The sequence below is a fragment of the Stegostoma tigrinum genome, chromosome 16 (assembly GCF_030684315.1).
Source record: "Stegostoma tigrinum isolate sSteTig4 chromosome 16, sSteTig4.hap1, whole genome shotgun sequence".
In the NCBI taxonomy this organism is placed as follows: domain Eukaryota; kingdom Metazoa; phylum Chordata; class Chondrichthyes; order Orectolobiformes; family Stegostomatidae; genus Stegostoma; species Stegostoma tigrinum.
The window spans coordinates 56,340,482-56,352,816 of record NC_081369.1 but is presented as its reverse complement, the minus strand read 5'-3'; the positions used below and the strand labels follow the sequence as shown (position 1 = coordinate 56,352,816).

The 12,335-nt window shown below is 41.8% G+C and overlaps 1 protein-coding gene across 2 annotated transcripts in view; it reads left to right on the top strand.

The window, feature by feature from the left end:
• The window catches only part of si:dkey-234i14.6 (uncharacterized), a 130,992-nt gene extending 125,454 nt beyond the window's left edge, over positions 1-5,538 (top strand). For both annotated transcript variants that reach the window (XM_059651769.1, XM_048546192.2), the window contains one exon: positions 785-5,538. In XM_059651769.1, the coding sequence (XP_059507752.1) occupies positions 785-963 (179 nt within the window). In that variant the 3' untranslated portion in view covers positions 964-5,538. The remainder of the gene's footprint in view (positions 1-784) is intronic.
• The last annotated feature ends 6,797 nt before the right edge of the window (positions 5,539-12,335 follow it).

Sequence of the window (12,335 nt, the reverse complement as noted above, 5' to 3'; positions counted from 1 at the left end):
GGGACTTTGCAGGAATTTGGGGAAGTCTTGAAGTCCATTCACCAGTCAAAAAGCAGAACAACTGTGTCTGAGAATGAATCAGTCAGCCATTTAGCTCTGAAGAGTGTGCTTGAGTGAGCAAGTTGATTAGTGTGCACTAAGATAGTGATTGATATTGAAAATATAAAACACAGTCTTTACCCAAGTCATTAAACGAAGCTCCTATCCCCAAGTTCCTGTTAGAGCTTTGGGGAGTTCCTCTGGTTTCCTCGCATAAAGTTATGTCACATCACTAAAGCAAATCTCTTGGTCATTTATCTCATTGTTCTTTGGGGAACTTTACACACAAAGTAAGTCTGAGTCCAACCTTACCAGGAACTGCTGATGCTGGAGAATCTGAGATAACAAGATGTAGAGCTGGATGAACACAGCTGGCCAAGCAGCATCAGAGGAGCAGGAAGGCTGGCGTTTCAGGTCTCGACTCTTCCTGCTCCTGTGATGCTGCTTGACCTGCTGCGTTCATCCAGCTCCACACCTTGTTATCTCATGAGTCTAATCTACAACTGTTTGGTTTTTTATAAAAAATGCAATTATCTGTTCAGGCTTTTCACGGGATAAGCAGGTGCTATATTAATAGTGTAGAATGTAATAAATAATGTTTTTATTGTACATGAAGTCTTGATCCGCATACCTTTGATAAACTACTTTTGTATTAATGGGTAGTATCGTCTGTTGCATACACCTGTCTGATCATTGTCATTTTGCTCTTGATTTGATAGAGACATATCTTTCTGCTTGGTTGCAGGTTGTGGAGTGAACCTTGGATTGAAAGGCTTGGAGTCCTTGGATGAATTTATTCATAAAATGGCAACAGCAGTTGACCAAAGTGATGTTTTCGAAGCACTCTCTGAAAAGATAAGACACTCAAAACAAATTGCGGAGGATTTCCGCCTGAATGGCTTGACTGCGACCATGTTTCAGTGAGACAGCAGGGAGGAACATGGCCGTGGAGATGTTACAACTGCCAGCATGGATCAAGAATGAGCAACATGCAAGAAACTTTTGAGCTTGTCGTCCTATAGCTCGTGAAAGATTGTCGACAGAAGCAGTCAGAGTAAAGTGGGTAGGCTTTGGCCAAAGTGTAATGAAGCTTAGAGGCTTCATTTTGGGTTAAAAGCACAAAGCTAAGAATATAACTGGACACCCAGAAAGTTATTCACATTTACATCTAGTTGCAGGAGAGCATCGATTGTGAAGTGCTTTAACCTAAAATTTTCAGAGTTTACATTATAATGTTACTTGCTAATAAAAAGATTCTCTAGACCTGGAGGTTGGTTCCCTAATGATTAGTTCGTGAAAAGCTCATCCATGTGAGGGTTTCTGAATCTCATTTTCTGGTACTCATGAATTGGATCAATCAGTAATAGCCGTCAACTTTTCCTCAAAATCCATAAACCTCAATGTTTTATTTGCAAGGTCCTGCAGTCTATTTGTAAGACATTGAGGTGTCCAGAGACTTAGTATTCCAAGATGTACGTCTACGGCATATCCTCAAGAAAATCCATCATGTAGAGTCTAATGGGTTGACAATGCTGATTGAGGTTACTCAGTTTTATGTTGTATTAGACTAGAGGATATAAGAAATAAGAATCATGGGATAATTGTGTGATTGAGAGCATGGGGTCTGCATGTTATGTATTAGGATAAACTAGTTGATGTGCTTCTATTTATTCAAGAGGACCCCATGTGCTAGAATAAGGTGAATACTCATGAGATATGTACCATCAACATGCTTCAAAGCACAACACCAAGAGCTTACATTTGTATCGGACTTGTATTATAAAATGTCCTCAGACATTTTTGCAGGTGTAATGAAAAATAAACTCCAAGTCAAAGAAATAATGGAAACTTTGGCGGGAAATCTATGTTTTAGAATGGGAAGGGGTAAAGGGTATAAAGAGTTCATTCCAGTTTAGGCAGCAGAACAGGTGCTGTCAACAACAGGGCAAAAGAAGAGGAGAATGGACAAAAACCCAGTTTTAGGAGGATGGTGGGATATCAGAAGGGGCTTTGAAAGGCTGGCAGAGGCAGTGGTTAGGTTTGGGGCTAGGACAACAATGCTATAACTTGAACACTAGGATCCGAACTTAAAACTGAGGCATGGGAGTCTCTACAGGACAGTGAGAATAGGAACGGTGATCCAGGACATGGATAGCCGAGTTTCAAGAGTGTGGAAGTGGGATGATGACCAGGAAAGCATTAGAACCGTAGAGTCTATAAGAAACAAAAGTGTGGATAAGTGTTTCAACAGATGATGGACTGTGACAACTCATAGCAGGTGGTAGAAGTAAGTCATCTTTTGTGTTGGAGAAGGGATTTCCCCACAGTTCTCAAGCGTTCATTGTGGTTCATACCTCATTAGATCAAAGTGTTTGGGGAAAAGTGTATCTTCGCCATACAGCCAGCAGCAGCTCAAAAAACCTGTTCTCACGATACGTTCTCAGGAGCAATGAATACTCAATTTACAAAAAAAAAAATGGTCACAAGATTAAAACTCAGCTGAGACCAGGATTTCAAGGTGGCAAATGGTCCAGTTCAGCACAAGATGGTGGCCAGGGTATAAAGCTTGCAGCAGATGTTCAAGGCGTTGGTTTTTCCAACAGGTACGAGAATCAAGGAGAAAAGTCGGATCACTATTTAAGTGGGAAAGGGGCCAAGGATGCATAAGGCGGGACATGAATGGAGTTCCGAGAGGGGACAAAGAAATGTCCTTATTCAGGGCTGGAATAGGAGCAGGCCTCAAGGGAGGTTTGACGTGATAGGGAAAGAAATCAGTAAAAACATCAGAATGGATGGATTGGAGAGTGCGGGTTGCAAGTTCTTCGTTTGTTGAAGGAAAATGTTGGTAGTGAGGGGAAGTTGAAAATAAGGGTATTCTTTGTGATTAGTTTTTATGTTAATGACTCAACTCTGTGGTGGGAAAGATCTCATTTATTCTCCAGCACAATGTCACCACATTCCACCTCCATAACATTGCTACCCCACACAAAATCAGGCCCAGTCTTCTCGTCCAGTTTTATTTTCAGGCAGAGCTCAACATTTTTTGTCAGGAGATTCCAAACAAGGCTACATGAAGTGTGGAGCCATTTTTAAAATATCTGATAGTTCCTTGTAGTGCAGAGTAGATGCAGGAAGACAAACCTAGCCATCCCCTACCATTTCTCACAGCAGTCAGTTGCCTCTATTCTGTGTGATGTTACACCTTGAGCATCACAGATATCACAGCTTTTGTGAAAGGATAAGTGTAGAGTTGGTGTACCAGCTGGATAGGATGCCAGGAAAGTACAGAGTCTGATGTGTGGATTTCCATAAGGTTAGGTGACCAAGTAGTTGATCATGTGTGAGATGACGATGAGAAGATAGATATTAGATTTGGCTTTGATCTAATGCTATTGGAGTTGGGTTGGATCCTCTGATAGTGCAGGATGCCCCAATTCAGGGAGATGTAGGTTTCTAGGAGAGGTATAATTGGGGTGATTATGGAAGGTTTGGGGGCGTGGGTTCAATTTAATGATTATTTTAAAGTTATACCAAGTTTTCAATAGTCCAGCCTTTCCTGAGGAACTATGTGCATAACTGTGGAGGAGCCCTGTGAATTCTGTGATTGCATGGAATACTTTTAAAGTATTCATTTCATTTCAAGATTTGCCTTAGGAATCATAATTCTCTGGGCAATTCTCCTGGAGCCTGCAACATTGGGGATTTCATGGGATCCCAATGAGCAATTTCCATCTACACTGCAGATTGGAAAACTGAGGTCAGTATCCGCTTCAGGATGCGCTTGGAGCCGTGGAATATTTAGACAGAGGGATAGTGAGTGTAATATTGTTTGATGTGCCTGATCTGATGATGAGTCGGCTTAAACTAATACAGCATTTAGAAAATAGGTTCAAACATTAGCCCCTTCAAACCTGCTCCACTATTTAGTATGTTCATCCATCTTCTCGATTTCACCCCACACACTCACTTTGTTACCTTTGGATCTGAGAGCTATACCTAACTCTTAGAAAACGTGCAATGTTTTGGTCTCTACTAGTCTGTGTGGCAAAGAACTCCACAGACTAACCATTCTCTGGGTGAAGACATTTCTCCTCCTCTCAGCCTGAAATGGTCTACCCTACATCTTTTGATAGTGACCCCTAGCTCTGGACTCCATGGCCATCAGGAACATCCTTTCTGTATTTACTTTGTCTGGTCCTGTTAGAAGTTTGATAGGGCTTTTATGAGATCCCTCCTCATTCTTTTAAACTCCAGGAAATACAGTCCTAACTGATTCAGTCACTTCATTCATCATGTGCCAGCACCAAATGAAGTGATACTGAGTGCGTGAACGTAGGTACCAAGCCAGTGATGTTGGCCAAGCTTGGACAAAATAAACATTTTGAGCACGTGGTTGGGAATGGATGATGAAATACAGCAGATTTGTGGGGATAAAAAAAAGACGTTGAACTATTAGATGAACAATATATTGAATTAATAGAATTGAACATTTTCGTGGGATGTCATATGGCAAACTGTTATTGTCCATCCCTTGTTGCTGTTGAGAAGGTGGTGGTGAGCTGCTGTTGATCCACCGTGCCATTCAGGAAGAAATTCCAGGATTTTGACCTTGCAAAAATGAAGGATTGATGATATGTTTCCAAGTCAGGATGGTGATTAGCTTGAAGGGGAACTTGCAAGGGCTGGTCTTCCTGTGTGTCTACTGCCCTTCTTGTTGGTAGCAGTTGTGGATTTGGAAGGTGCTGCCTAAGGAACCTTGGTGAATTTCTGCAATGCATCCTGTAGCTAGTACATACTGCTGCTGCAGAGTGTTGCTGGTGGAGGGAGTGAATGTTTGTGGATGTGACGCCAATCAAGCGGCTGCTTTGTCTAGGTGGTGTCAATCTCTTCTTGAGTGCTGCTGGAGCTGTACTCATCTAGGTAAGTGGCGAGTCTTCCCTCACACTCCTGACTTGTGCCTTTGTAGATGGTGGACAGGCTTTTACTAATCAAAGATTCCGAGCCTCCGACCTGCTCAGGTAACCATAATATCTATGTGGCTAGTCCGAGTTCAGTTTCTAACCAGTGGTATCTTTCAAGATGTTGATAATGAGTATACTTAGTAATGGTAATAGCATTGAATGTCAAAGGGAAATAGTTTGAATATCTCTTTTTGGAGATGGTTATTACCTGGTAATTGTGTGAATGTCACTGGTAATTTATCAACCCAAGCCTGGACATTGTCAAAACTTACTGCATTTGAACACGGGCTACTTCAGAATTTAAGGAGTCATTTGCACATCATTGGCATTCATCAGCAAATAGAAAACACATCTCTCAAAATCTGGAATGATGATCAGACCTTTTCTTGGAAAAGCAAGCTTCCTTCGTCAAAATTTCACTTGATTGTAAAATGGAAACCAAAAGAACTGCGGATGCTGTAAATCAGGAAAAAAACAAAGTTGCTGGAAAAGCTCAGCAGGTCTGGCAGCATCTGTAGAGGAGAAAACAGAGTTAACGTTTCGGGTCCGATGATCCTTCCTCAGATGCTGCCAGGCCTGCTGAGCTTTTCCAGCAACTTTGATTGTAAAATGATTTGTTACAAATATCGCTCATTTCTTGTCACCCTTTTATGAAAATGAGAGTCTTAGTTCAGTGAAGATGAATCATTGCCCTGCATGTGGAATGTAAGTACAGATGGATTTGAGGGTTGGATGTTAACTGGCAAAAGACACAAATGATTGAAATTAAAACCAATGTTGACCTATTGTTGGTAATGACACATTAAATGGTATTTTTATTGTAAAAAATGTGTGTCAGCTAATGCTATTTGCAAATTGACAACATGGCGCTCTTGTTTTTCATCTCCACTCTTCCTCTTCATGATGACTAATTAAATCATAAGTGAAGTGTAATGAGGGGCAAGCCCCTTGAACATAGCTGGTTGAGGGCACAGATTTGAGTGGTTAAGACTGGCAATGATATGAAGGTACTGATGTTGAACTGGGGTAGACAAATTCAAAATCACACAATACCAGGTTCTGGTCCAACAGGTTTATTTCAAATCACAAGCTTTTGGAGTGCAGCCCCTTCGCCAGTTGCGGTGAGAGGAGAGCACACAGACACAGAGTTGGTAGGCAGAAAGATGAAGGGCAGAGAAATCAAAGGATCATACAACTGGAGTGAGTGGAGTGACCATACCTAAAATGGCGGACTGACTGTCTCCTTTCGAATCTTTAATCATTCACACATTCCTACATTCTAGAAATTGCAAAAGCAGGATATGGAGAACTCTGTTAAAAAGGAGACGCAAATTTCAGTTGATTAGGATGCAAATCTGTTTCAAGCCACTACCCCGAGATAATTAAAGATTTCATCAATGTCTGCTTAACTTTCCAAATTTTGAACCGGCAGAGCAATAGTATACAAAGGGTGACGTCTCAGGCCAGACACTGAGTTGTAGGTGAGGTCTTGTCCAGAATCTGTGTCCATGTTTTAACCTGGAATCAGGCTGGTTTTAGTTTAAAAGCAGGAATTTATAAAATGACACATTGACTGTGACCACAAATTGTGTATTTCTTGAACAAAATAGAATGTATCTGCATCTTGGATGAAATTATTCACCCCATAGGTTTGTGTATGTGTGTGTTTCAGACACAAACAGTTTCCCTACAGCATGGAAACGGACCCTTTGGCCAACCAAGTCCACACTGACCTTCAGAGCATCCCACCCAAACCCATACCCTTGTAACCCACCTAATCTACACATCCCTGAGCACTATGAGCAATTTAGCATGGCCAATCCACCTAACCTGCACATCTTTGGACCGTGGGAGGTAACCGGAGCACCCAGAGGAAACCCACACAGACACTGGGAGAATGTGCAAACTCCACACAAACAGTTGCCTGAGGGTGGTTTGTTTGACAGGCAGTATGTGTGTATGTGTGAGTATGTAATGCCATCCATGCTGTCAAGACCAATCCAAACATTGTCTTCTGGTTTACTGACAAGGGAGGGACCATCGTCATACAGAATAGTACAGACTACTGCAAGGAAGTGTACTGACAGCTGAACAGCCAGGATCACTACAGACAATCACCAGCTGATCAGACCAAAGAACATTCCTGCCAACTAAACAGATTGATCAAGACTTTTGATCCAGTTCTTCAGAATATCTATACACTCTCATCCTGTGTACTTCCTGCGTTGGGGACTTCTACTGCCTTCCAAAGATACACAAAGCCAACACACCTGGACGTCCCATCGTATCAGGTCGTGGGACCCTCTTTGAGAACCTCCCTGGCTATGTTTAGGGCATCTTAAAATCCATCATACAGGGAAACTCCAGCTTCTGTTGCAACACATTTTACAGAAGCTCAGTACCCACAAACCAGTCGAACCAGGAACATTCCCCATCACAATGGGCGTTTCAGCGCTCTACACCAGCATCCCCCATGACAGCAGCATCACTGCGCCAGCCTCAGAACTCAATACCAACAACTGCCAATTTCCAGACACCATCCTAAAACTCATCCAATTTATCCACGACCACAATGCCTTCACCTCCGACAGCCAGTTCTTCATCCAGATACATGGATCAGCCATGGGGACCAGATTTGCTCCCCAATATGCCAATATTTTCATGCACAGGTTTGACCAAGACTACTTTGCTGTACCGAACCACCGAGCAACGCTATTCACCAGATGCATTGACAACATTTTCTTCCTTTAGACTTACGGCGAGGAATCACTGAAACAACTACACAGTGATATCAACAAGTTTCACCCCACCATCAGACTTACCATGGACTGCTCTTTAGAATTAGTCTCATTCTTGGACACATGCATCTCCCTCAAGGACTGACACCTCTGTACCTCGCGCTACACAAGTCCACAGATACCCTCACTATGCTGCACTTCTTTAGTTTCCACCTTAAACGTATTTTAAAACAGCCATCCCCTACAGACAAGCACTGTGCATACACAGGATATGCTCAGTTGAGGAGAAACATGATGGAAACCTGAGGGCTTTGAAGGAAATCTTCATAAGAATGGGATAAGATGCAGAACTCATCAATTGTTAGTTCCGATGGACCACAATGAAAAACTGCAATGACTTCCTCAGAAGACAGACACAGGATACAACTGATAGAGAACACTTCATCATCCAGTACTTCCCCAAGACAGAGAATCTACACCTTGGTATTCGCAGCCTTCAACATGTCAGAGATGATGATGACCATCTCTCCAAGATCATCCCTACGCCTCCACTTCTCACCTTCAAACAACTGCCAAACCTTAAACAGGCCACTGTTTGCTGCCAACTGCCCAGCCTTCAGGACAACTTTGACCACAACACCACACAACCCCGCCATGGTAACCTCTGCAAGACATGCCAAATCATCGACATGGACACTTCCATCACACATGGGAACACTAGCCATCACGGGCAAAGGAGACACTCAAGTGACTTGGCCAGTGTTGTCTATCTCATACGCTGCAGGCAAGGATAACCTGAGGTGTGGTGTATTGGTGAGACCATACAGACGCTACAACAGATGAATGGACACCACACAACAATCACCATACAGGAATGTTCCCTCCCAGCCAGGCAACACATCAACTATCAAGGACATTCAGCCTCCGATCTTCAGGTAAGCGTCGGCTAAGATGATCTCAAGATACACAACTCAGTCACTGAGCAGAGACTGATAGCCAAGTTCCATACCATGATCAACCGTGATCGTAGGTTCATGACATGCCACAGGTCACCCCACCACACTATTGTATATCTGTGAAATTATCCTGCGGTCCTGTTTTGACACAGCCACCTTGATAAATTGTTATGCTTTTTTTACCTAAATTAGTTTGTACCATTTTGAAGTACTTATCAGACGCTTGCTCTCTCTCTCTTGCGCACACACACACACACACACACACACACACACACACACACACACACACACACACACACACACACACACACACCCTATGGGCCGAATCATTTCATCTGAGATGTTTGTTTATTTGCAGATGCATTCTATTTTGTTCAAGAAACACACAATTTGATGTCACAATTAGTGTGGCATCTTATAAATTCCTGCTTTCAGTCTAAAACCTGCCTGATTCCAGGTTAAAATTTTGACACAGATTCTGGACAAGGCCTCACACCTACAACTCAGTGTCTGACCTGAGATGTCACCTTTTGTATGTTTCTATTGCTCTGCCTGTTCGAAGTTTGGAAAGTTAGGCAGACACTGGGAGAATGTGCAAACCCCACACAGACAGTCGCCTGAGGGTGGAATTGAACCTGGTCTCTGGCGCTGTGAGGCTGCAATGCTAACCACTGAGCCACCGTGCTGCCCCGGGAGTTTATAAGCTCTGTGTCTGCGTGTTCTCCTCTCACTGTACCTGACGAAGGAGCAGCGTTCCAAAAGCTTGTGATTTCAAATAAACCTGTTGGACTATAAGGCCAGCAATGGGAGAGAGGTATCTCATCCTCATCAGTTATTATCAAGAACACTGCTTCGGTGATTGAATAATACACATTCTATGTTTAGTGTATGCTATCAGAGGGATAGTCTGTGATTCCTGTCTGTAACTGGCTTATGCTACAATACGTGTATAAATCAAAATATGTTTCAATTGCATGTGCTAATGGAAATTTTGCCTGGTGTTTTTGGTAATCCCAACTTTTCCATTGCTGTTGAAAGTCATCGTTCTGCAGTGTGATCTCCTATCAATTAGCCATTGTGAGTTCACCTAATGTTAAGGCATCAGACAAATTGCAGGTTAGCCTGTATGACAGAAACATTTGCAAATCATCAAAAGACTGCTGAAAGTTGCTGTAAGAAAAATTCGTTAATTTTTTTTGTATCCCCCATTAAAATTTTTAGATCCAGACTGGCAAAGATCTGAACATAAGATGTTCCTAAAAATAAATTACAAAACTATTTCAAGTAGAATCATAGATTATCTACATTATAGATAGAGGTCGTTTGGCCCATCGTGTCTGCACTGACTCTCTGATAAGCATCACATCCAGAAGCACACCTCCACCCTAGTAACCCCCAGGAGGTTAGCTCATCCACCTAACATGCACATCGTTGGGCTGTGGGTGGAAACCTGACTGAAACCCTCCCAGACATGGGAGAATATCTGTCTGTGTGCAGTTTACACATTTGCGTAGGCTAGAATCAAACCTGGATCCCTGGCACTGTGATGCAGCAGTGTTAATCATTGAGCTATCACTCTGTCTGAGAAAGGCATGGGAAAGAATTTTAAATTGAAGCTAACCTCTATAGTTTGAAGATATTAAAGTGTGATTTGAGTGGGTGGTGCTCTAAAAATATGATCATTTGCATAATGCACGTTTTACTGCCTAACTTTCAAACTAGAACTGGATTTTTATCTCCAAGTTGCCTCACAAACCACTTTAAGAAACTGTTCTTCCAAGGGAAGGAGATTGAGGGAGATTGGGTATTGGAGACATTTTTTTAAAAAAATCACAGGACATGAGTTTCATTTGCAAACCCAACATGTATTGACCATTCCTAATTGCCCTTAGGTGATGCTGAGTCATCATCTTGACAACAAAGTGGCTTTTTATCCATTTCACAACATGTGGATTCACTAATAGGCCAAATCAAGTAACATTGGGAGATTTCCATCCCTAATTGGCATTAGCGAACCTTGAGTTCCACCCAAAAATTTTGCGAAGTGATGATCTAGTGATTTACATCAAAATTGCTACAACAACAGTTCTTTGATATTTACTCAAACCCACTAATGAGGTTAAAAAGTTAAAGTTACCACCAGAGAATCCATGTGGGCTTTAAAGTCCCTGTAATATTGCATTACTGCAAAATAATCAGGTACTTAAAAGTTTGAGTGTAAATAGAAGCACACACAAGCATGTGCACATAAATTGTTATTTAAAAAGAAATGCTTCCATCTTTCTCTCTGATATATATCAGCAAGTTATGATGTTGACCATAACTCTCTGTTTTACACTGTAAAGTACCTGCTGATAGGGCTTCAGTGTGGAGGTGCATAGTCTTAAATTGGACTCAATGTTTCTACTATTTTTTTAAAAAGAGCCTATGTACAGTTAGCAGATCTCAAACACCTGAGAATGTACTTCGGTTTAGGGAAGAAAATCCATCCAAGTATTCCCAATCACAAACCCGGATTATTTGTTCCAACTGCAAGCCAGGAATGATCTGATTTGGGAAGGGGTGTGATGATCTCTGCTGCTGTATAGTCCCTTTCAAGACATTGCAAGTGCAGTGGTCATGAGGAGATGTGCATGAGGGCAGCAGCCATTAATTTCTAATTTCAGTTGTGAGCAAAAATGTGCCAGACTCAAAATATTCCCCTCTCCGTAGATGGTGTCAGACATGTGAGGTTTCTCAAAGCATTGTTTGTTTCAGATTCCTTGCATCCATAGCACATATTTGGTCATTTTTAGAACTAAGTTTCACAGAAGATTTAATTACTTTGGCAATTCAGTTCAGACAAGCAGTCGTTAACCTGAAATGTTAACTAAGTCATTCATTCAATCAATTCATATGACATTATAATATGATCATGGGTTTCCATGTCACATTGTACATCAAAGAATTCCCAAAACATGCTGTTGAAATATCAGTGCATAATAAGCTATTGAAGCATCAAAGTACTCCCACTAATTTAGTTAACATTGCATGGAATGTGACTGTCAGCTGCTTGTGCATCCCTATCTTTGGCATTATCCAGTGAGAGCTACTTTGATATTAGACAGCAGCCTTTCCATTGCAAAAAAAATTCTTGAACAGCATTTTTTGCCTTGGAAAATTTTCTGTGTGCAGTGCAGCTGTTGCGTCTTAGTGCCAGCTGGATTTGTGGTTGTTTAGCTTTAAAGTTACAGGGTTAGGGTGGAATTATATGTCACTGCCAGGCCCAACTTATTTATAGATAGTGGACAAGGGATTAGAGTGTATAAAACAGAGCAGCTGGGAAGCCATTCTTACCCAGAAACAAGAACAGAAATTACTGGGAAAGCTCAACAGGTCTGGCAGCATCTGTGGAGAGAAGTCAGAGTCAATGTTTCAGGTCGAGTGACCCTGCCTCTGTAGCGCTCTGCGGTAGTGACTCTACCTCTGAGCTATGAATACAGGGTTCCACCAGCTCCAGAGATGTATAATAACATCTCTGATAAGATTAATTAGAAAGTATCTAAATGGATTCCAACTGCCCTAGACTGTCATGAGCCAATTAAAATGACTATAAAAACAGTTAGACTACCAAGTACACAACACTGCCTCAGGAATCAAGT